Source organism: Simochromis diagramma, unplaced genomic scaffold, assembly GCF_900408965.1.
Source record: "Simochromis diagramma unplaced genomic scaffold, fSimDia1.1 OVJJ01000683.1, whole genome shotgun sequence".
NCBI lineage: Eukaryota > Metazoa > Chordata > Actinopteri > Cichliformes > Cichlidae > Simochromis > Simochromis diagramma.
The window spans coordinates 1,123,710-1,149,639 of record NW_024387158.1 but is presented as its reverse complement, the minus strand read 5'-3'; the positions used below and the strand labels follow the sequence as shown (position 1 = coordinate 1,149,639).

At 38.3% G+C, this 25,930-nt stretch overlaps 3 protein-coding genes across 3 annotated transcripts; 2 read left to right on the top strand and 1 right to left on the bottom strand.

The window, feature by feature from the left end:
* The first annotated feature begins 1,111 nt into the window (after positions 1-1,111).
* Positions 1,112-12,519, top strand: gnsb (glucosamine (N-acetyl)-6-sulfatase (Sanfilippo disease IIID), b). The gene is made up of 13 exons (XM_040048778.1): positions 1,112-1,421; positions 2,773-2,832; positions 3,439-3,642; positions 4,007-4,072; positions 4,149-4,247; positions 6,726-6,893; positions 7,717-7,799; positions 8,971-9,089; positions 10,918-11,021; positions 11,170-11,271; positions 11,345-11,455; positions 12,042-12,152; positions 12,261-12,519. Exons 1-13 carry the CDS (start codon positions 1,230-1,232, stop codon positions 12,414-12,416), a joined length of 1,575 nt encoding a protein of 524 aa, XP_039904712.1. The 5' UTR covers positions 1,112-1,229; the 3' UTR covers positions 12,417-12,519.
* A 1,462-nt stretch (positions 12,520-13,981) lies between these two features.
* Positions 13,982-19,808, bottom strand: mrps24 (mitochondrial ribosomal protein S24). The gene is made up of 4 exons (XM_040048794.1): positions 19,567-19,808; positions 18,125-18,202; positions 17,735-17,846; positions 13,982-16,333 (listed from the first exon to the last, which is right to left on the bottom strand). The coding sequence occupies exons 1-4, from the start codon at positions 19,606-19,608 to the stop codon at positions 16,050-16,052; spliced, it is 516 nt and encodes a 171-aa protein (XP_039904728.1). The 5' UTR covers positions 19,609-19,808; the 3' UTR covers positions 13,982-16,049.
* Positions 19,809-20,636: 828 nt separating this feature from the next.
* On the top strand, positions 20,637-25,930 carry nudcd3 (NudC domain containing 3). The gene is made up of 6 exons (XM_040048790.1): positions 20,637-20,997; positions 21,342-21,649; positions 23,767-23,899; positions 23,988-24,131; positions 24,975-25,163; positions 25,460-25,930. The coding sequence occupies exons 1-6, from the start codon at positions 20,800-20,802 to the stop codon at positions 25,568-25,570; spliced, it is 1,083 nt and encodes a 360-aa protein (XP_039904724.1). The 5' UTR covers positions 20,637-20,799; the 3' UTR covers positions 25,571-25,930.

Below are 25,930 nucleotides of genomic sequence, written 5' to 3'. Positions count from 1 at the left end.
AATACTTCAAAATAAAGTACATTTATATAGTTCATATGAAATTAGAGAAGGTTTAACTGAAAATGCTCTAAGTCTTATTTGATTATGTGAGATAGAGTGGCCTAAGTCTCGAAAATGAAAAATATGCATCAATTTATCAATATTATTTTCTCCCTTCCCTCTAGTACCTTCTACAAACTTCAGAATTGTGTTTTATTTGGATTAAACTATATCTACTGATATTTTTTTTATTTTGTGATACTATTGTTGTATTTGCTCAATCCAGTGTGAAAACAAAAAAGTAAAACCAACCAAAAGAAATAAAAACTAGAATTAGCTACTGAATCATTTCGTTTATCAGTTGTAGCTCAGGCTACAGATAAAGGAAGCGCAAAGATTTGATTGATTAGATACATAGAGCAATCAGTAGAGAAATCTCTTTTCATAAGTAAAAAAAAAAAAAAAAACCAGAGGAACGTAGATTGGGTTACTATATGAGTTTATTTGATCATGTCACCATTTTATGGGATTTTAATGTGACATAGCGTGATTTTGCACATAGATACGAATACCAGTGTTTAGGTTTAGGTTAGTTGTTACAACTGTTAGCTGTTAGTTCTGAAAGCATAGCACTCATTTTATTCATATTTCTGGACTGTCTTTGTTGTATGTTTTAGTTTCATAATCCACCTAAAAAAGTTCAGGAGGGAGGCCAGTTGCACACCTGGATCCTCATCCTGTTGTTATGTCTGCTGAACATGGATCACTCTGCTGTTTTGTTTAAGGGAGATGGCGTCCCTGTCATGGCAAAGATAATAAAAAATAATTTAGATTTTTGAATAGAAATCCTTAATACTTAAATAGCTTAACGGTGCAAACATGTTAGCATCAAAATATTTTCAAGATGCGAGATTAGTAAAGGATATTTTATCTCGTAATATTTCAGGATTGGTTTTGTTATGCTTGGTGACTTAATGTCACTATTAAACTTAAATAAATGCAAACTAAAGTAATAAAAGCACTCTGAAGCCGTGCTGTACACGGTGTTCTCAGTCCTCTCTCCTCCCACTCAGTGTGATCATATGATCGCAGACTCTTAATCCACTTCCTCAAACTTTAAAACTACCAGTGTGTCCGGTCCAGCTGGATCACGCTCATTTTACAGCAAGCCTCCCCTGTGCAGGAAAGCAAAGCTGCTGAACGGCAGCGGTGGCTTCGTGTAGCACCAGGCCCGGCGCTGTGGTGTCTCAATGGCAGACCTGAGGATCAGAGCTGGTGCGACCAGAAGCCCACAGAGAGGAGGCGGACACTCCGCTGCCTTGTCCCTGGTCACGCTGCTGTCTGCGCTGCTCACCTGCGGCGTCAGGTGTGCAGAAAGCGACAAACCGAGCAACATTATCCTCGTGCTTGTCGACGACCAGGATGTTCAGATAGGTGGGATGGTGAGTGAATTCACTCTAGAAATATACAACCTGTCATTCGTGTCGGTTCCTCAGAGACTTGACAGTTTCTGTAGTGAGGTCATGCAGTGCTCATACTGTTTGAAACGTCCTGTTTATGGTCACCTGATACTGAGTTTAGACAAACACACGCTCTATTTTCTTTCTGTTTTGCGGGCTAGCTCTCAGATTTAACCTCCTCGGTGCTTTGAACCTGTTAATCAGTTAGTTGAATAGCTGAACTGTCTTAGATGATGAAAGAATTACAAGAATTATGGGAAATTTATGACTTTTGAGAAAGACAGGCTGGATATATAAAAAAATAATAAAATTGAGCAAATAAAACTAACAATTAGAAAATGCAATTTATGCGAATTTATTAAAGATACAAGTGTGCGGTCACAGTATTGATCTGAGACTGAACTTAAAGGTCATTTTTGTAATTAGTTTGTACATATGTGTTAACTAAAAGTTTCATCAAAGGTGCTTGCTGGGCTGGTGTGAGGCGATAGTGCACGAGTGTGCCACCCACGCTCTTCATACATTTTTTTTTTCTTTTCTTTTGTCAGGCGTCATTGGAAAAAAACAACGTGTTTTTATGAGTTGCAGCGTTAAATTATGGCTACAGTATCTTGTGGTACAAGTTTGTATTACACGAAACTACAGCCAGGCCCGAGGGCCTAGGACCTTCAGTTGATATCGATTCTGCACGACATGCGGATGTTTTCTACATTAAATAATAGCATTTTTTATGAAATTTTGTTAGGACCTTTACTTGGTTTTGGAATGAATCTATTTCAAACTCTGGAAGTTACAACAAGTGTTTTTAAGCTAAATGTTAAGTTCAGTCTGCTAACATGCTTGGAAAGCAGATGGGTTCTGAAACAATTGCTCAGTTAACTCTATTCCTGTTTCAAGTCCTACATCTGTTCCTGTGTGTATTTTTGCTTATAAGTGACGTGCAACCTTAAAGGTCCCTCCAGTATAAGCACACTTATGTTTGCAATATTTTGCTCAGAATTGAAAGCATTTTTTTTTTTTAAAAAAGGAGAAATCTGGAATGCACTTAATGTATTTTCAAAAGCTGGTACCTGTTCTTATTAGGTCCTGTGAGATTCTTTACCAGATGTTTGGAACCACCAGATATTTGAATAATCCACAAAGATCCATTCACAGAAAAATGGTCAGCTGATCAAGTGTTTAGCTAAAAGAGATTACTTTATGTGCCTTTCTAGTAGATGTTTCGACAATAGCTAATACTGTCATAATGTTTTGAGTTTGTGCTTGTAGCATCTATTACTTCTCCAGTACTGTCATTATGGTTTGAGTCACTTTGTCTGTTTCTATTGCACAGACACCAATGAAGAAGGCAAAAGCCTATATAGGAGACGAAGGAGCAACATTTGTGAATTCTGTGAGTATCTTATGCAGTACATATACTTTTACTAGACTACATTTCACAGGGAGACATTTATTTTATTACATTATATTTTACGACAGTTGTAATTACTTGTAGATTGAAGTGTCACACAATAAATCACATTATAAGTTTATGAAACAATATATGTTGGTAAAAATTAAACCACTGGTTCCCAAACGTACTTATTATGACTTCCTTTTACAAGTGTCTACTTGGGGAATCCTGTCATTTTTCAGATGTGAGCAGTTTGACTAAGAAAGAAAAAATCTTCTCTTGAAGTGTCAGAGCAATTGGTGGGAATCACAGACAAATACAATATATAATATTCTGATATGTTGCCCATGGTAACGAAGATATTATGATAATAATGAATCAGATACATCAAATCTGCAAAACCACATACATTGCAAGACAATAATCAAAGATATAGCACAAGATGTGTGTATGAAAGCAAAACTCAAATGTTCTTGAAGCACTGTTTGCACCAGTGATTACACAATAAATGAGTCGCATATCCTCCTTTCTGCTGTCACGCTTCTCTCTCTCTCTCTCTCTCTCTCCCCCCCTTTCCCCCTGTTCTCACTTCCTCCTTCTGCAAAGTTCACAGTCACGCCACTGTGCTGCCCCAGCAGGAGCAGTATTTTGACAGGTCGATACCCTCACAATCACGAGGTGAGAAACAACTCCCTCAATGGGAACTGCTCCAGCCTTCAGTGGCAGAAAGGCCCCGAGGCAGAGGCCTTCCCCACCTACCTCAACAAACTGAAATACCAGACGTTCTTTTCTGGGAAATATCTTAACCAGGTTTGTACATGTATATACTTTTATAAGCATTATACACGTCCAAATGTTTCCAAACTTCAAAACACACAGGCAGTACAATGAATACACCGTGCTTACGACAGATTTTTCCTGTTCTAAATGTTGAAATATTGTTGGGAGCCCAACAGTGTTTGTGTTGTGTTTTCATTTTATTCACTCACGTATTTGACAGAGACTGTGACATATCACAGTCAGCAGATACACACGTCCCACAAGGTGACTCAGCAGTGATCACTGACTCATTACAAAACAGTATTCTGCAGGACTGTCAGTATGAAGCCCTGAAGATGCTTGTTACATCATTTCTCTTGAAGCCGACTGAGCTAACTGTACCTTCTACTTTCAGTATGGTAGCAAAGCAGCAGGAAGTGTTGGCCATATTCCACCTGGCTGGGACCAGTGGCATGCACTGGTGAGTCACAAGTAACATGTACATGCACAATTTCTCCTAAGTACTTCTGTCATGACACCTTTTGCTGCATTTACAGGTGGGAAACTCTCAGTACTACAACTACACTCTGTCAGTCAATGGGAAAGAAGAAAAGCATGGTGACAGTTACGAGGACGACTACCTCACAGACCTCATAGTGAGTAGTAATCAGACCCTCAGATTTGAAGTGGAGGGAGTTCATTACGTGGTTTATGTGGTTGATTTATCTTTGGTGGTTGATTTACCTCACTCTTATTTTGAGCATTCAGTGCTTTCCAGCTAGGTGCTGTCCTTGACATCATGTGTGATATTACTTGATATCATTCAGCCGTCTTGAGTCTCTTGTCATTGGAGACCTTGTTTTGTCCAGAGATTATCTTTGAGCTGGAGGACATGGAGCAGACGGAGATCTGCCTTGATCTCGCCTTGAGGCGACTTTTGTTGTGATTTGGCGCTATATAAATAAAATTGAATTGAATCTGTTACCTCATACTTCAGCTGGCTTTGCTGTGCTGAACATGAAGCTGATTGCATTTTAATTAGTGTCATAATGTACTTATGGAATAGTTTAAGGAAGTGTGGATAGCTCCCTACTTTACGACAATTGTATGGTGGTGAATTTTTCTGGAACTTCTAAGTATTGGCAGTAGGGCCATGGTTGCTTTAAGAACTTGTTGGCTATAGCTATAGCTGCCAGCCATCTGCTCAGCTTCACATATACTGATTCATGTCACTAAACTGGACCTCATTTTTAATTAAATTATCTGAAAATAATATGAACTGCTGTCTGGTAAAGACTATCCAAGAAGTTTTGGTGGCTGAAATTCTAATATTTTATTACTGATACTTTGCAAAAATGAGCAGGTATGCCTCTGTGCGGTTTGTTGAAGTCATTGGTGGCTGGTTGTTTTTTGTTCTGGTTTTTTTTTTTTTTTTTTTTTTTTTTTTTTTTTTTTTTTTTTTTTTTATGGTGAACACACATGCTTGTGCATGCACATGGATATGCTTTCTATTTATTACTGCCACACTGTGGAAATGTGGCAGTAACAGTATGTGGGAAATATTGTGTGTTTTGGGACATTTGAGGGTGAATTTACAAAAGAGGGTATGGGAAGAAGGTTGTTCACCTCTGCAGTCAGTAAGCTGCTGGCATAGAAACATAAAATGTGGTGTTTTTCTGCCAGTCAGCATTGTGACAGGTTAATCATCAGCTAATGCAGTAGCTGGCGATAAAAGGGTTGCAAGAAAGAAGCTAATATTAGAAAGGGCTATTTAGTTTCTGTGGGACGCATTACATTACATTCAAGTTTTGGTAAAAATGTTTGGTTTCTTTGTGTTTATATTTAAGGTTTAAATTTCACGCACTTGCTGCTTATCAGGTGACTCAAAGAATTTGTTTATCTTACTTTAAATTTAGTTTATGAGAGCTGAATGATCTTTGTCACATGTGCTGTTGTCATGATTGCTTGCAACAAAGAATAACGGTGGAGAGAAAGAATTGGTCCAAGTTGTGGCTTCATTTCATGAAGAAAGATGATAGTAGTCCTAGTTTTAATGTCTGTAAGCCATCAAGGCAGGTTCGAAATGTCAGTGATTTGCTGACACATTCATCCACACAACAGGGAAAAGCTGAGATTCAGCATGAGAACTTCTGTTTTCCAATCAAGTTTCATGTCTGTTACCGAACATAAATAGCTCATATTATAAAAATACTCCCACATAGATAGGCTTGGTGTCTTTTTTTTTTTCTTTATAAAATTCTATTCTGTAAAACAGGGAGGGAGCATTTTTTTTAAGCCTTGCTAACCACCACTGCCCCACTGACATAAGCTGACATGTGAGTGATATTTGACATTCAGCTTTTGTTGATGTGTTACATCAGTTTTGTGCTTCTAACTGTTTAAAGATGATGAGATGGAAGTCTTAAAAACAGTTTTCTTTTATGGCACAAAAGGGGAAACGTAAATGAAACCTAATTAACAGGAAAAGATGTCATTGAAATTGACTGTTATCCTTGAATTTTACAGTTTGTGCGTTCATACTGTAAAAATTCTCTTATTTTCTATTTTATAAGCTAATATGGTGATGGCAAAGATGTCCACTTCACAATATAACTTTGTTAACTGATGTATGATCATTGGCTATGTCCATATTTTATATGGTTAACAAAATAAGTCATTTGCACCCTTAGAGTCATTTGAATTTTTGCAAACCCTTGCTGGTTAATATTTCACTTTCATTTTGACTCGAAGCTGGTTCTGTTGTGCAGCTGCTGTCCCACTGGCCAAAGAAAGCAGTAGTTTATGTGTGTATATATGGGCTCTCATACTAACTGATCTATAAATCTTAAACTTAGATGGCAAAAACCAAAAACTAAAATCAAAATTACATTTCAAATTGGGGAAAAAGAGAGTAAGAGACTAGAACGGTCCACTGTGGCTTTTGACCAACTGTATTTTTACATCCCTGGGTGATAATGACTTTCAGATGCCACTTTTGTAGCTTACATCATACATTTATACAGTTGGTGTTCATTTCTTTACAAGTCTGCTTGTTTTTGCCCAAGCTAAGCTTTTAAAGAAATGTAAGTTTTGCAGCAGTCATGTAATAAGTCTGTGTCTGTTTGTCAATCCAGCTGAACCGGTCTCTTCACTTCCTGGATGACAGGAGCCCTCAACATCCGTTCTTCCTGATGGTGTCCCCTCCAGCTTGTCACTCCCCCTGGACTGCAGCGCCTCAGTACCAGAAAGAGTTCAAGGATGTCCAGGCCCCTCGAGATGGCAGCTTTAACAAGCCAGGGAAGGTATGCCTTTTCAAGAATGTTATGCTATGTGTCTGGTGAAGTCCAGTTTTTATCATTTAAGGCGACTGGCAAGAGTAAAATCTTTTTTTTTTCGAGGCAGCACCGTGAAATAGTGATCCATGCTTTTATTTCTTCCCGCCTGGACTACTGTAACTCACTTTATGTGGGGGTCAGTCAGTCATTGCTCTCACGTCTGCAGCTGGTTCAAAATGCGGCTGCACGACTCCTAACAGGAACTCGAAAAAGAGAGCATATAACCCCCATGCTAGCCTCTCTGCACTGGCTGCCTGTGTCTTTTAGAGTTAATTTTAAAATTCTTATGTTTGTTTTTAAATGCCTTCACAGTCTTGCCCCGCCTTACCTCTCTGAGCTTCTTCATCCCCACGTACCCTGTCGGTCTCTCAGGTCAGCTGACCAGCTGCTCCTGGAGGTACCGAGATCCAGGAGGAAGCTCAGAGGGGACAGGGCCTTCTCTATTGTGGCTCCAAAATTATGGAATAATTTGCCCATGCATGTTAGAGAGGCCCCTTCACTGTCCACTTTTAAATCACGTCTTAAAACCCACTTTTATTCCTTGGCTTTTAACCTCAGTGAGACTTAGTTTCTCTTTTAATTGAAGTAGTTATTTAATTAATGATTTCACTCTTCTTTTATTTGTTTTATTTATATCTCATGTAATTTTATTTTACAGTTCCAATGTACAGCACTTTGTGTCAGCTGTGGTTGTTTTAAAGTGCTTTATAAATAAAGTTGATGATGATGATGATGATGATGGTTTTTAATTTTGTTTCTAATGAATCTTTTATTTTTGTGAATGCTTTAGGATAAACACTGGCTGCTGCGCCAACCTCCTAATCCGATGCCAAACAGCTCAATCACCTTCCTGGATAATGCATACAGGAAAAGGTACAATTGTTAAGCGTACGTCTATTTTTGCATGAAAGTGCATAGTTCGTAGAAGACAAAGTCAGAATAGTGTCACCACTGTCAAACAAGAAAATGTAAAAAAATGGTAAAACTAGATTTGTTTTTGTTTATTTTCTTCTGTCTTCCTCCTCCCCTCACCGCAGCCTTGTTCTGCCAGAGGTTTCTTCCTATTAAAAGGGAGTTTTTCCTTTCCACTGTTGCCAAAGTGCTTGTTCATAGAGGATCATCTGATTGTTAGGGTTTTCTCTCTGTTTCCTCTGCATTATTGTAGAGTCTGTACCTTACAATATAAAGCACCTTGAGGCAAGCGTTGTTGTAATTTGACACAGAATTGAATCGAATTGTAGTTTTAACCTCATGAGCCAGCAGGGATAAAGCATTAATACATTTTAGCTGTTAGAAGTCTGGAAATCACTCTGGAAATCAGAAGATGCAGCAAAAAGTTCTTTTTTTTTTTTTTTTTTAATCAATTATTTATTCAACTACCTCAGAGTTTCCTGCATGATGCTTTTGAATTTTATGGTATTGTATTTTTTTAAAATATGGAAAGGATCCTGTGATCATCCTCCCTATTTGTCTTCTTTGTCTTCATTGGGGTTGTTGAGGTCAACACCAGAGCTCTTCCGCCCCCCCCCCCCCAATAGATAAAAAATATTAGAAATTGACTTAGGAAGGACAAAGCCTTTCTTGAAACTGAAGTAAAATAGAAGAAATTAGAATGGGTACTCATTGTTTGGTCCTTTTTGGTCTGAAATTACATAACAAATAAACAATTAATTTTAATTGCTTGAAAAAAAAAAATTGCAAATGACTAAAAGTTATGAATAAAATTTGTTCCAATGGGTTCAGGAAAGCAAAATTCCACACTTGCAAACAACTGGAGATATTAAACCAGTCTAAACAATTTAGAAAACAAAATCCCTGAATCAAAGGAGTAATTGCAGTTATCTGCAGTTCCTCAGTGGTAAAATCAGTATTTGTGTTCAGCCTGACATATTAAAGCCTATGTCTGCACTTTAACTGCATCTTTATTGATTTCTTTAAAATCCATTTTGTTTGTGTATAGATCCAAAATTATGAAAATCATATCAACATCCAAATATTTCTCCACCTAGCATGTACATCCAAAAACTTCTGATGTCTCTGGCAGGTGGCAGACCCTGTTATCTGTGGATGACATGGTGGAGAAGCTAGTGAAGAAACTTGACAGTATAAAGGAGCTAAACAACACCTACATCTTCTACACTTCAGATAACGGCTACCACACAGGTCTGTTTTTGATAAACTCCTCCATTTAATCTTAGATTAGTTCATGCTCTGTACCTTCTGTCTATGTCATCTTGAGCTGGATTTATACTGCTGGGTTACAGAAGACAGTTTAATTTTTAATTTTTAGCCCCCTGGCTGCATTGCATAAATGCAAGTCACCAAAACATTTTAAGTTACTTTTAGGCCCTTTTTTATGGTTTGTTTTCTTCAAGAAATACCATGGGTAATAGAAAATAATTCAATTTAATTCAATTCAGTCTATAGCGCCAAATTACAACAGCAGTCACTTCAAAGTGATTGCTGGGTGAAGGTCCTACAATAATACAGAGAAAACCAGAACAAAAGAACAACACCCTGTTGGCAATGTTGGCAAAGGAAGAACTCAGGAAAAAACCTCAGGCAGAACCAGGCTTAGGGAGGGGCATCCATCTACCACAACCAGTTGGGGGTAAGGGGAGTGAGACAGGGGAAAAAAAGACACACTGTGGAAGTAAACCAGAGATTAATAGTAATTGATGACTAAATGCAGAGTGATGTATTAAAATATAGTGAGTTAAGAAGAAATGAGGGAAAATTCAGGTCAACTGATCCATCCCTAACTAAATGCTTTATCAAAAGTCCCTCTCCCTCTTAAAGAGGGTGTGTGTTTCCTAAATCCAAGGTGGGAGCTGATTCCACTGGAGAGAGGCACGAAAAACTGAGGGCTCTGTTTCCATTCTACTTTTTAAAAAAATGATAGGAACCACGAAAACCAGCAGTCTGAGAGTGAAGTGCTCTATTGAGGTGATATGGTACTATGAGGTCTTTAAGATGGGCCCTGATTATTCAACATCTTGTATGTGAGGAGAAGGATTTTAAAATTGAGTCTGGATATAACAGGGAGTCAATAAAGAGAAGCCAGTACAGGAAAAATAAATCACTTACTGTAAAGACACCATCCGACTCCAGATCATTGTCATGCACATGCGCTTCTAATAATGCTGAGAGATTTGTAAAAAAAAAAAAAAAAAAAAAAAAAAAAAAAGAAGGCACTCTGCTGAACATATGTAATTACAACATTTCTATATCCCAAGTATCTTTTATGTTTAAAAAAAGAAAAAATCTTCAGATTGGTTTGTCTTATATGAATGATAAATATAATAAACCGATATTGACCAATGACTGATCTGTCTGTATGGGATTAGTTCAGTAATAAAAATGTGCAAAAACTACAAAAACCTGTAAATAAACAGTAATGACTGCAACAAATAATCACCCAACTGAATGAAATAATTATTTTAAACCATCTGATGTTGTTTTAAAAGCAATAGCGGGTAAATTGTTTGTTACAGGTTACATTTGTGTTCCCCAGTCTGACCTGAGAGCTTATAGGTATTTGCACAGTCACCTGCCAGTTTACTGTGTACACCTTTCTTTGCATTGAAACCCCTTTTAACTGCAGTACTGCCCTAATTATTTATGGCCTAGATTCAACGAGATGCTGGAAACATTTCTCACAGTTTGCTCCATACTGACACGATTGTATCATACAATTGCTGCAGATTCACAATGCAAATCCTCAATTCCACCACATCCCAAAGGCACTCAATTATGTGGCGAATGGAGGGCATCTGAATACACTGAACCCATTGTCTGTAAACCAGTTTGAGATGATTGAGCTTCGTGTAGATCAGCAGTATCTCAAATACTCAGACCAGTCCATCTGTCACCAACAACCATGCCACGTTCAAAGTCACAGAAATCACCTTTCATCCTCATTCTGATGCCTTGAGTTGCTGCCTAGTGATTGATTAAATCTAGGTGTAATCAGCTGTACTTGCTGTTCCAGGTCAGTTCTCGCTGCCCATTGATAAGAGGCAGCTCTATGAATTTGACATCAGGATTCCGCTAATGGTCCGCGGTCCTGGCATAAAAGCCAAGCAGGTGCTGCAGGTCAGAACAATACTCCACTAAAACACACACATTCCAGCTGCTTAAAAGCATATTAATGTCTCTGGAACTGTTTTTTACCTTTTTTTTTTTTTTTTTTTTTTTTTTCCCCCTCATGATGTTTTTTTTTTTTTTTTTTTTTTTCTTCCAGGCTCCAGTACTGAATATAGACCTGGCTCCCACCATACTGGACATAGCTGGAGTCAATTTGTCGTCTGTGAATGTGGACGGGCAGTCTTTCCTCGCTCAGATGGTTAGTTGCTTCTTTACATTGACTCTCACTTATTTTTCCCACATGCTAAATCTTAACCCAAATTTTATCTTAGGCTCCTTCATTGCGTAATGGCACTGCACGACCATACTTCCTTGTTGAGTACACTGGAGAAGGACAGCCAACATCAGACCCTACTTGCCCTAAATTAGGTCCAGGAGTATCTGTGAGTACCTACAAAAGCAGGCTTCCTATTCTGGTCACCACTGAAAGTAACATGCTTCCAGTTTCCATTAATATTATAATCTCTGATTGAAAAAGGGGGGAAAAAAAAGTTATTTAAAATAATTCATTTTTTCTCTTCAGTGTCAAAGTATTATGATACCAAAAAAGGGAGCTGAATACAGTAGAAGTATTTTCTCAGCCTTTCCACTGTTTTCCTCTTTGCTTTTTTGATAATGCACTGAGGGAAGACTGGATGCTACTCACTACTTGACTTATAATAGAAACTAAACTATAGCCTGGCTCTATTGAGCTTCATGATGTCAGTACACAGTAACTGAAGTCAGTTAATTGTTCAGATTCTATTAATGGCTTGAGTTAATGGTGCAAATTTGTAAGGAAATTTCCAATAAGTGCCTTTTAATAGCAAATTCAGAATAGATGGCAATTTTCCTAAATGGAAACAACTGTGGACTAAAGCCTAAAAATAGGGTTCATGTTGCCACAAAACATATTGCTCCTGCTGATTCTGAAAGTTTGTTGCTCTGTTCCCAAGAAACCTTCACTGTAACATTTTTCACTGTCTTTAGCAATGTTTCCCAGACTGTGTTTGTGAAGACGCCTACAACAACACGTACGCCTGTGTCAGAACTCTGGACAGCAAAATGAACATGCAGTACTGTGAATTTGCAGACAGTGAGGTACACCTGGGACTTTTTTGTGTGGGGGTTTTGTTTTTTGGACACATTTTAGTGAAAGTAGATGTGAAGCTTCTCAGTGTTTTGTTTTGTTTTTTTTACCCCCCCAAGTCGTTTGTAGAAGTCTATAACCTGACGTCGGACCCACATCAGCTGGAGAACATCGTGAAGAAGGTGGATCCCTCCATCCTGCAGATCATGAACCAGCGGCTCATAAAGCTCCAGTCCTGCATGAGTGACAGCTGCCGGGATTACAAGCAAAGATAAGACCGCCAAAGAAGCTGCCAAACGATGACCACACCAAAGTCTGAAAGGAGGGTGGGATCAGTTTGTCCAAATTTTTACATATATGAGATGAGATTCTGACAGGAAAAAAAAACATGGTTGACAAATAAAGTGACTGGTGGCTGTATTCCACTTAACTGTGTCAGTTTCAGGGGCCCATAGTCATTACTTTCTTTGGAAATTTGCTCTTTTGATGACAGGGACACAAATTATGCAACTTGTTTATATATACATATATAATATATATATAGATATATATATATATATATATATATATATATATATATATATATATATATATATATATATATATATACATATATATATATATGAAGCCACCACTAGAGGTTTGGTTAGCTTAGCCTGTATATGGGGGAAGACAGCTTGCCTGCGTGCAATGATAACGCAATCAACATTTCGTACTATATACCAGTAAATAGAGATGGATTGACATATCTGGTAAACACTGATATCAGCCAGTATCGACCTTGTTGATTGTTATCAGCGTGTGCACGCATTTGCACTAAATGTTCAAACATTTAAAAATCTAAAAGACTTGTCTTTTATTTTTTTTGTCTTTTTTTTTTTTATATGATGTCCAACATAAAAAGCAAGAAATCAGATATCGTTATCAGGTATCGGTCAAAATGTTGGATTAAACATCAATACAGGAAAAGGGTTCACAGTTGGTGTATTGTCAGTGTACTTTTCCTTTTACGAGTCAAAATTTCTGCCGTCTTTCTGAGCCACACTCATCTATCTTCTTTTGTAAGTTTACTTTTGTTTTTCAAAGGCGCTACATGTAAGCTCAGTGTTATGGCATTCCTCTACTTCTCCATCGAGTCTCTGCAGTGAAATGGTAGACCTTATTCTGCACTCTTGGTGATCTGTTGGAAGTTGGAGGAACATCCTTACCAAAATTGGCAGCTGGTGGAGAACTGGCTCATCTACTGCTATGCCAGGCTCACCAAGACTGCAGAGTGCAAGGACTAAGTCCAGGTTTTGGAGAGACTCAGTGGCCAGTCTTCAATTTGAAAAACGTTAGATGGGAAAGAGTTAGCTGCTTAGCAGTGTCTGAAATTCCCATATAAAATACTTGCGTAAAGCACCTCTAAGATAACCTTCTTTCCCCATGCTGTCATGTGTTTGTGTATAAACTGCAATTTTCAGGCATAGTCAGTGTCTTCTGAACATTTCACCATTCTCAGAAACACAAAATGTTTGATTCTTCTTCTTACTTTGATTGTGAGCAGTTAAGAGAAAGGTTTACTGCTACACTGAAACTGTGGCTCATCATCATCATCGTCTTTGAAGAGTTGGTTTAACATTCTAGGGTTTCATTTAAATGCTTTCCATGAGTTGGATGAAGGGATTAATATGACTTAACTTTTTTTTTTTTTCATTCAGTATAAACATACCACCAATTATTAGTTAGCCAGCACAGAAAATTTAAGCAACTGCGTGTAAGTAGGTTTACACATGGTTATGCTAATCTGACCAAACCAAAAGCTGCTTCTAACTGTATAATGTGGAGATGTGTTGTGTCAATATTCTTTTTTTTGTTTTTGTTCATTTTGCTTTTTTTTTTTTTTTTGTGGCAAAAGCTTAGTTTCCATAAAAGATCTTTGTACTCTCATAACTATCTCTGCAACCCTTTCAATGAAAGACAACAAAGTCTGAAATGTTCACCATGTCCTGTAATCCAGTATAACAGTTTATTTTCAGTATTGTGCCTCAGATTTGAAGAAGGAACTCGGCTTTTAAAAAAACTGAACTCTTTATTACTAAGAGCCTTTTTTTAATTGGTAGCAGGAACACATGCTGATATTTTTCATATGTTTTCTTATTGCAAGGAATCTATTAAAGGAACTTTTGCACAGTGATGTTTAAGATGAACACTTTAATCCTGTCAGCCTTGTGTTCGCACTGATGAGGTGCATGTGCCTTTAAAATGTGAACAAATCTGTACTGTGATGAAACTGATTAAATTAAATGAAACATTTAAATGCACTTTTTTTGTAGGTTTCCTTCTTAATGTGACGTTATGGTGGGTTCAAGTCAATTTCCTTGGGGGGGGAAAAAGTGTACATTTTATAGCTGGCCTAGGTGGCCAGCTGAAATTCCCCTCCAAGATTATCAGGTAATTCCTAAAACCTGACAAAGTGTTTTGATCAGCTCGTCAGAGGTGTGTCAGGTAGAGTTACCTGTGCTTACACCAAGATTGACATTTGGCATAACTGAGCTCTGATTCTTTTCTTAGCCTGGCTACAGAGCTGAAAAGAAACCTGGGGCTATTCTCCCTTTACTTATGTTAGTTTCCTTTATCACTGATGAATAGTAAGATGTCTTAGTTTTGCAGAGGACTTTTTAAAAAAACTTTAACATTACACCTTAAATGCACATTTGTGAGTTATACAACTCAGTCAAGCATCTCTGATGTGTTGCCTTCTTTCACACAGTGAAGATGGAACACCATTAGCAAGATAATCAACCTTTGAGATTTAAGTTCAGGTGTTAGCATGTGGCTTTGGAGATCATAATAGAAGAGGAATCAATTAAAGACTGGATTGAAAACTAATGAGACATGTTTCTAAAGACTAGTGTAAAACAAGACAACCACTAGAACCCTGCAGAGGACTGGACTATGAAGCTGCAGACCAAGAAAAACTTCACCACAGAGGAGACATCGTGAAGCCAGATGGAAGTATGCCATATACAAACTGAGAAATATTATACATACTGGAAGCACATCCTTTGGTCAGATGAGAAAAAACTAGAGCTCTGACCTATTTTTTTTTTTTTTGTGAAATAATTTTGTTTCTGTGTGCAAAAAAAAAAAAAAAAAAAAGGTCAGATCGCTTTGTCGTCTGCCAACATCACATTCCACAGAGGCTCCTGCCTGACCTCATCTGTCAACCTGTCATTCAGCATTGCAAACATGAAGGGACTCAGAGCCATCCCTGATATCTCTGTCATCTCACCCTGACTATGAACCCCTCTGTCACTCCTACTCCACACCTGCAACATCATTCTTTAAAAAGATATGGATGGATGGGGGCTTTTCCATTGCTGAAAAACCCCCACTCAGGGTAGAAATGTTTCTTCATAGGATAAAGGTGATCAGATCAACACTCTCCTTTAAAAGGAGAGGTGAATCCAAATCACGACAACAAAATTGCCACACAGCATCCCAGAGCTCTGGATCTTCTTCCGGGAGGGGTTAGAGGTTCAAGTATTTCTTTTGTCACCTGTCTGTAAATCTGCTGATGACACAGTGTTTGATGTGTTTTCACATTTTAAATACTCAATAAATATGTGCAGTTATGTCAATTTCCTTTGCAAACCAGCACTATAAAGTATCTCTTAGAATTCAAAGTTTTGGTCATTTATTTAACTTCAAGAACAAAAATTGATGAGCATTTTGTAGAAAATGCAACAGGTTTCACCAGCTAATTTTATAACAACAGTGATCTCCTCTCTCCTAACTTAAAACCCTTTTGAGGACATAAATAAAACAAATATTTGAAATCTGCTCATTCATTTTTCAAAAATCAAAAAGGTAGAAACTGGTAGCACATCTACTATCTACAGAGAAAATGGTTACAGACAGTTTAATCAGAGGTACTTGTACACAATCTTATCCTGCAGGGTCTGAATCTCTAACTTGACAGGGCATTTGTAAAAGTGTGACAGCAGTGACTCTGTATAGCCAATCAGGAAGTAAAACTTCTGTGGTGGTAACTTCTGTAGCATCACTGCGCACACATTCAGCAAATTGCCACGCCTTTTGATGACAATCTCATTGGCCAGGCACCCGTGGAACGTCCCAAACATGAACCTCCGAATGAAGACATCTTCTACAGTGCGTTCAGCTGCCCCATCCTCTCCTTTGAGGTTACCTATGAGCAAGAGAGAAAAAAACTGGAGCTGTCATGAAAGATTAAGAGGAATTTGGACTGAATTACACATTAGCTGCGGCTGATGGACAAAGATGTGCAAACGAAAAGATCACTGCCTCTTCAGCAAAATATTTATTAATAAGGCTCACAGTCACATTAGACAACATAAATCTTATTTTAAGTTTCTTTACCATGTTTAATATTATGTTTAGAGATATAGTTGAAAAGTTTAATATTTATCTTTAGGTCTTAATTTTGCTTAAATTATGCATTTTCTGTAATAAACTGCAAACACCATATGCAGACACTGAAAAGTATCAAAAGACAGAGCAGAGTTTGATGAAGTCTAAAAAGATTATAAAATGAAACCACTAGTTGCTGCTGTCTGGCCATGGAGAGCACAAACATCATGACTCTATAAATTGTTTCCGACAGAAACAAGTGCACTGACGTGCAGCAGATAAAAGCTGTGTGCTCGGCCTCACTTCAATAATCTGAGACACTGAACTGGACCTGTCCTGTTCGTGCTGCAGTTTTGATGAGTGAAATTCTATTATTTTATTGCTCTGTTGTTTAGCATGTGTATGGTAATTAACAGACTAATACGATAAATTCTGGTTCCAAAAAGCCAACTGGGCTGCAAGCAAAATACTAACAGGGAGGCTTCAAAATGCACAGTGTAGAACCAACAGGTGATGTCACAGCGGCTACATCCATTGGTTTTCTTTATAGACCATCAAGTCAAAAAGAGTTTTGATAAGTCAAAAATCAGCTGTCTCTCCAGCAAGTCTCTCATCTCATGGTCAGACAGACCCAAACCTCATAGTTTGAGAACAGTTAGAGATGGTGGTTCTCGTTCTTCTACGCAACCTAATCAGTTCTCCACTTGCTGCAAATTCTAGTTCAAGCTTCCAGCAAATCTCCACAGAAGAACAAGGACTGATGATCTCCCCATTGTATCCAACTGCAGGATGAGAGACTAACTGGAGAGCCTCAGCAGTGGGTGAAGCACTGGGTCTTGCCAGCTTTTCTCTTTGAAGGTGCTTGATTGCTGTGGTTCTCTTGAACAGATAAAAATATTTAATCAAATGCTAAAATGAGTTTCGACTTGAAAAATGTGTTGGACACACTTTGAAAACATGGAAATGTTTCCCAGTATCAGTGTGTGGATGGCCTGTGCACAACACTTTAAGTCTGTGGCACAGGAGCATTCAAGCTAAAGTGCATAGTTTGGTTGGACTCAGTGATGATTGGTATGTAGTCTGAGAGCTATCCGCACCAATGACTGCTTCCATAAAAATCACTGAGTTAACTAATTCATGACCAAATATGTGAGAGGACAGTGTGCATAAAATCAAATGTGCCTAGCGAGAGCATATTCTCAATCTCAGTCATGCTTACTGGTGTGCTGTGACAGCCATCCTTTGCGGTGGCCAATGTGGTGAGGGTGATGCGCTTGCTCATAGGTCACAGGTTTGTCTCCTTTCCCTACTCGGATACGAGCGGCTCGATTCTGTAAAAGAGAAAGACAAAAGAGCACCTCTTGGGTATATTTGGAGAAAACACTATCAGACCCATTGAAAGTTAATAATCTATAACAACCTAACAGCCTTTGTAAAAGCAACAAAAAACCTCAAATTACTATTTTTTTTAAAATGGTTGTGACCTCTGAACACTCTGACTGTGGCTCTGGTAAAGTATCAGAATACTGTGAAAGTTAAAAAGATAAACACTATGTTAAACAGTTAGTGTTGCTGATACAACAGCCCTGAGACGGTCAAGGCCGCTTACCTTGCAGCACGACACAGTAACATGGAGGCCCCTGCTTCCAGAGAAGCTGCACAATGAGCTGGACCAAGCTAAGGCACTCTGCAAAACAGGTAATGTGGTGAGAGTGAAAACCAGTGAGTAAATATTGAATTGATGGTCAGAAATCATTTCAAAAGCAAAAAGGTACATCTGGCTTCTCCCTTATTTCCCAATGGGGATGTCAAAGCATGTGGCTCAGCATGTTTGACTTAGCAAAGATAAGCTGGAAGTCCTTGCTGATGCAACACTCCTACTTAGCAGGAAGAGGTGTTGGGCAAGACAAGGCTTTGTAAAACACTGAAATGTCTGAAGCAATTGTGCTTGAATTGTAATACCTACTGACTACTCTGGCAGTCATTACATCTGCTAATGCTAGTCTGTGAAACAATCATGCATGCTAGCATTGGACAAACAAGAATACTTATTAAAACTAATAACTTATTACTACAAATAATTATAATCAAGACATCTTTTGGAGTATTATCCGTACAAACATTAATATTTGGATCATGACAGCAAGCTGTGACTGTAGTGAACAGTGCGTTTCAGCAAATTTTATTTTCTTCCTGTGTTAACATGCAGAGGCTGTTTCAGTTGCTTAATAATGTAGCGCAAAATATTTCAAACCAAGTTAAGAAAGGAAAATACAAGGAATGGAGATTTTCACTCAGGCCCTCAGGTCTAACATCAGTGTCTGATCTCATTAATGCTCTTCTTGATAAATGGGCAATTATTTCCACAGACAGCCTCCTAAGTCTTGTAGGAAGCTGATTTTGCTGCAGAGGTGGAGCAACTCTCCACTAATGCTTATGGATTTAGCGTGGGATATCATGGAAGCTCCTGTGGGTGTAATGTGCAGGTGGCAAAACACTTTTGTCCATATAATGCATCTCTGCAACACAGTGCACAGATGTCTTGGACATAGTGTCAGAGATGTTGTATCGTTAAATCACAGCTAGTCTAAACTAGTGGGCTGTCTTGTGAATCATTCCTATTGCAAATTGTTTTAAAGTTGTGTAGTAACGAGTTGTTAAAAGGTATTTGTCGACATCTTAGTTGCCGTTCTTAGTATTCATAATGCAGTATCAGATATTTTGATAAGGCAAAAGGCTGTTATAGATGTTTCCATGTTTGATAATTCAGGTTCGTAGTGCCACAAACAAACACGGTTGGCTTCTGTGGCCATACAACGCAGTAGTAACAAACTGACACAAACGTTTGTTACATGTCTGAAATTTTTGCTATTTATCACAGAAACCTAGGCAGCCAAGAGCAAGTTAGCTAACCCCTAGCTTAAAATTGTTTATATATATAAAGCCTTACCAAACGTAGCGCTAAATTAATGGGTGCACGCCGATAGCTACACGGTCAACAAGACTTCATGGAAATTAAGTAAATGTTACGGTTTAAAATGACTTTCTTACCAGCACCCTCACGTTTCCTATGCTGCTCAAGGACGCCGCCATGTTTTATTCAAATAATTAACTCGTGGTACTAAACTACAACACAGCAGTCACTCTGTTTATTACTGTATAAATAGCCGAAGGTTTACGAAGGCTCGGTAATAATTATAACACGTAAAAATAACAAAATTAACGTTTCTATACTGAACTTGAGCTGTATACTGGAACTGTTTTTTCCACAGGCAGTTTCCACAAGTTTCCACCGGACAACTATTAACCTGAACCAACCGGAAAGAGGGAAAATAAAAGTTTTAAGTTAAAGATGAGTGATATTTTAGAATCAGAATCAGAATCTTTATTGACATTGAACGAAAATTGTATGCAAACACACAGTTTAATTTACAGTTTAATTGCAAAATTTTTCCTCACAACATGTTCTCGTACGAATTGTTATTTAAAGCAAGTTAAAATTCCTATTTTTAACAGATGCATTTTAAAATATAAATTTTGTTACCTAATATGTACTCTTTAGTTTTTCTTCTAATTTAACCATAGTCGTTATTTTAATTATTAATGATTAATTTGCTTTAAACATTAATATTATTATTGTGTATAATATACATTAGTACAAAAAAATTGTTTTGCATACTTGAGTAATTTTATAGTTATTATTATGTTTCTGTTATGTATTAACTGTGCTATATTTTAAAAAGAGATTCTTTGAAACCATATACCCTATTTGAAAACATATGTCACTTTTCTTGCGATTATTTGTGTTCGTTTATATTTTTACTTTATTTGTAGTGGGTCCACACTGCAATGGTTCGCCTAACAAGTGAAGGTCAGCCTAAAGTTGCTTAGCCTATCTGTGCTATTAAAGAATAAATACATAAATATAAGTCAAGAACTGAAAAGGGGGGGGGGGATCCTAAATGCGTGATTGTTTCAATTTTGTATGTATTAAAAAATAAATACACAAAACACTACAAATAGCCATAGCTTGTGGTTTTGTTTTGTTTTGTTTTGTTTTGTTTTGATACCCGGTATCCGATATTTGTCAAAGACTGTACACTTATTTTGAAAACGTTGCACCGGAAGTATTTGTATTGTTCTGGAAAGAGGAAAGTAGTTGCTAAGAAGCGTTATCCTACTCGTCCCACTTGTTTCTTGGCAAACTGTCATTATTTTGGTGGGATAAGTATTGGCTGGAATCATTTGAAGACTTGTTGAGAGGAATAAAGATTGAAAGCTGCGATGGCGTCGCCGCTGGAGATGACAGAGATGTACGATAATGCTCTTCTGGGGATCCTGCAGCATGTTGGGAACATTCAGGACTTTCTGCAGGTCTATTTTGGGTTCTTGTACCGCAAGACGGACTTTTATCGCCTGCTGTCGAGTCCCAATGATAAGATGGGTTTCCCTCCAGGTGTGGCAGAGAAGATGGTGCTTAAGGTGAAATTTCTCAACATTTTAACCTGCTAAATGTAAATACCTTGGCAACACACATGACTAAGTGTACAGTTTGTGCACATGCATATTATTTACAATCACAGGTTAAAAATAAAGCTGTTATAATGTTACGTACACTTTTGTGGTCCTCGAGTTTTTTAGACTGCAGTGATTCGTCGATGAATTAACACCTACATAATACAAAATAACTCCTGTGCTTGGTGATAGCCTTGCTGTCTATATGAGCCACAGACCTATAGCAATACATTTGTTATAGGTTAGATCCTAATCTAGAGTTGTCTGCCTCTCAAATGATGATAAGCGATAACCTTTAAATCTTTCCTCAGACATTTAAGTTATTCGAGAAGCTGGCGGAGCACGACAGAGAGAGAGCAGTGAGCAATCTGAAGAAGAGAGAGGAGACTAGGTATGTTCCTCCTGCAGTTCAGGAGCTGGAGGTTGCCTCTGAGCCTTGTGATGAAACCAAGCAGCAGAGTACAGAGGCGGTGCAGATGGAGAACTCCCCCTCACGTTCTGGGGATGTTTCAGCTCCAGCAGCCTCAGGCACATCCGTCTGCTCTCAGCAGGATAGCAGCAGCAGTCCAGCAATTTGTGGAGATCAGGCAGCTGCAGCCAACTCGAAATCCAAAGCAGGGTGAGTAGCTACTAGCGTTTTTTAACCTTTGAAGCATCTGTTGTTTTAAATATGGTCCAAAATAAACATTACTCTGCACATTACAGTGCTTCACTAAATGCACTTGTCAAGGTCAATTTTAGGCCTTAAAATGACTTTGTGACGGGATGCAGACTTTGGTGAAGGTTAGTTGCAGGTTCTGTTGCAGGGCTAACGCAGAGAGACAGACAACCACTGCACTAACATTCACACCTAAAGGCAATTTAGAATCACTAGTTAACCTAACCCTGCCCCTGTCTCTGGGCTGTGGGAGGAAGCCAGAGTACCTGGAGAGAACCCAGGCAGAAACAAGGAGAACATGGAAAATATTTATATTTATAAACTAAGACAGAAAATGTTCACTGCTAACCAACTTAATTCTGCTGTACTTTGCTGTACTATATTGCCAGAAGTATTCACTCACCCATCTAAATAATTGAATTCAGGTACTCCAATCACTTCCATGGCGACCAGTGTATAAAGTCAAGCACCTATGCATGCAGACTGCTTCTACAAACATTTAGGAGCTCAGTGAATTCCAGCATGGTTCCATGATAGGATGTCTCCTGTTCAACAAGTCCAGTTGTGAATTTTCATCCCTACTAAATATTCCACTGTCAACTGTTAGTGATATTATAACAAAGTGGAAGCAATTGGAAATGACAGTAACTCAGTCACAAAGTGGTAGGCCATGTAAAATCACAGGAACAGGGATCAGCAGATGCTGAGGTGCATAGGGGGAGGGGGCCAGAGGGGCCGATGGCGCGATATGGCAGTCTCGCTTCTGTCAGTCTGCCCCAGGGCAGCTGTGGCTACAACTGTAGCTTGCCTCCACCAGTGTATGAATGTGAGAGTGAATGAATAGTGGTATTGTAAAGCGCTTTGGGTGCCTTGAAAAGCGCTATATAAATCCAATCCATTATTATTATTATTATTGTTATTATTATAGTGTGCTGAGGTGGAGTCAATCGCTGCAGAACTCGAAACTTTACGTGACCTTCAGTTTAGCTCAAGAATAGTGCATAAACACACTCCTAAATCTTGTGTTATAGCTGCAAAGGATGGACCAATATCATACCAATATCATACTCATATGAAGGGTGACAAGTGAATATTTCTGGAAATATAATGTATAACCACTCTGCACTGTGTGCGAGCAATGCTATGTGCAGACTAAAGTGCCTCAAATTTCAGCAATTTTGAAAAAGACAGAGGAGAAGGAATACGTGCCTCGATATTGGATGAAGTGATGTGTATAGGATATGGAACGGACAACTGTGTGATGTACTATATGAAAACAGTGAGATGGGAAAACAGAAAAAATATGTGTGAACTCTCCATTGTATTTGGAAAGTTTAGTGACTACATGTACTAGACTTGAGGCCTAGCAGAAAGCCATTAGCCGCAGCTTCCTGTGTAGCCACAAGACTCCAAAATATTTTAACTCCTCCATTTGTGGCAGCAACTTGTACACAACCTGTAGGGGCTACTCTACCCTTTTCTAGTCAAGGGCTGTGGCCTTGGACTTCAAGTTTCTAAATTTCATCCCATCCACTTCATACTTGGACTGGAATCTGGTTCATTGCGACCTTAAGGTCATCTTGATGAAATCAACAGAAAGACAGCTTTCAAAAGAAGTAGAAGTAGAACCAGACACCTGGCTCTGCTACAGTATTGTTGAGTTCTCACAATAACAGTGTAATGTCAAGTCCTGTAATCAGTAAGCACATATCCCATCAACAAGTGACACTGGATCTCAGCCTCTGCTTCACTCTTAGGTGAAATTATAGTTTGAAGGTGTTCATTTTTTGTTTGTTTTGCTTTGTTTTCGGGGAGACAACAAAACTAAAATGACTATTTTGGATTTGTTAGACTTGTATTAAATTTATTAAATTAAATTTTGTATGGGTGTGCAGGGTTTCCACCAGCTTAACAGTGGTTCTTACTTAACTTTGGTAGCTTCAAAACATTTTAAATAATGAGGCTTTGCACTAACGAATGATTTCTAATTTGATTCTGAAATGGCTCATGCATTTCAAAATGTAGTGTCAGTATTTAAGACGTTTATATAAAAATTGTATTTGAATTTTGTGTTTCAGAAGTCAAGAAAACTTCCAGTCCAATCCCGACAGTTACAATGGGGCAGTGAGGGAAAATTACAGCTGGTCTCAGGATTACATGGATGTGGAGGTCCGCGTGTTTGTGCCCAAGACGGTTGTTAAAGGCAGACAGGTGGATGCAGGTCTATTTAACTATGTGAGACACCAGTGATACTTTTTTATAACACTTTACTTATTGTAACTGTGTTCACGGCCCACAGGTCAGTGTTAGTCTGCAGACCAGTGGCGTGAGAGTATGTGTGAGGGATGGAGCTGAAGACAAGACACTGATGGAGGGTGAATTCACTTACAAGATCAACACTGAAAACTCTCTGTGGAGTCTGGAACCTGGACACTGTGTGGTTGTGAGTACACATAAGCATTAACTAATTTTTGTAATAACAACAAGAACACTCCTGAAGAAAATGTGGCAATGAGTGCACCTTCTGCTATTTGAGTTATTAGAATATGAACTAACAAGAGGGATTAACACCTATCAGGAGCTAACATCTGATTTTATGGTAGTAAAAAGAAGAAAGAAGGTCACTGGCACTGGCTTGACTGGCCTGACTACTGGCTCATAAGAGGTTGTCATAGCTGTTCCAGAACCAGAACTTGCTTCAAAGCTGATCAGCGAAATCTTAAAATCAATTGTAAAACACGAAGCCAAGCCAGGAGAGAGGAGGCGAGAGTGGCAAAGAAGGAATTGCACTAATGTAGTATGGAGAAATTAAAGATTGACTTTTCCATTTCAGAGTTTGAAAGCTCTGATTTAATTTGGAAAATTCAATTCTCTATGAATAAAAAGTAAAACAGGAGCTACAGTCCAACCTTTCTGTACACCGAAGGTGACAAGGGCTGTAGATGATGAATAATGTGGTGATCGAAGACAAAAATCTAATTTTGTTCATGTTAATGACTATTAAATTATTTATCTTTGTGTAAGATATTGTTCTTTCCCTGTGGGGATATTAAGTTAATGTCATGTACAGGAACAAGAGACTCTACAGAGACTCTGCATTGCATAATGAGATGTTTTCATTTAATGTTTAGTTTAGAAAGAGTTAATGCTCTCTAGTGCTTGGAATAACAGGATAAGTGTAAAAATGAGTTCTGCTCTCAAAAAAGTAATTTTATCAAAAGCCAGTGTTGGCTTTTCAAAGATTGTCTAACATATTTGAATTGAACATCCTGTCTCTGAATTACAGTTGTCACTGAACAAGACATCAGAGGTTTGGTGGAATGCGGTGCTCAAAGGCGAAAAGGAGATTGATATAAACCAAATTAACCGTGAGCGTTCCATGGCAACAGTGGATGAGGAGGAGCATGCTGTTCTGGACAGGCTCACATTTGACTACCACCAGAAGCTGCAGGGAAAGCCACAAAGTCACGAATTGGTAAGGAGCAAATTAAAAAATAACACAAACTATTCATTACACACACACACACACACACACACACACACACACACACACACAGGCTATATCTATATTATTTCTGTAAAATAAAAACGTTTATCTTATAAATCGGCTTAAATGATATTCAGTTATTGAGTCAAGTCCTTAAAACCTGTTCTGACAAATATAGTTGGAAGTCACTGCTCTAGTGCACCTGGATTGTGTGTGAATTGTGAGGATGTTTGTTAGCATGAAAGATACATACATAACATATCTGTGTCCATGTTTCTTTGCAGAAAGTGCATGAGATGCTGAAGAAGGGATGGGATGCTGAAGGGTCACCTTTCAAAGGGCAGGACTTTGACCCATCTATGTTTGACATCCCACCGAGTGCCGTGCAGTTCTGACATGCCACAAAACCTCAGCCAAACATGAACTGAAGCATCTCCATTTAAAGAGCTCATGGCAGCAGAGGCAACACTTATTAACACCTTTGAAATGCTGGAATGATGGAAGTTTGTCCCTAATAAAAGAAGCTGCAAATTTTGCAAATTTGTTGAGATTGGTGGGAAGGGAATATTTCCGTATTCTGACAGGGATGAGTCATTAAATTGAAGCTGATATGTACTATTGTACACTGTTTGACTCTTGATTCAACTCTGCAGTCCCTATGTGTTATCTGCCCTACTGATTCTGTTTTTATTTCAAACTGTGATGATTACCTGCTGGTTCGGCTTCCTTGCTCTGCTGTTAATGACTACACAAAA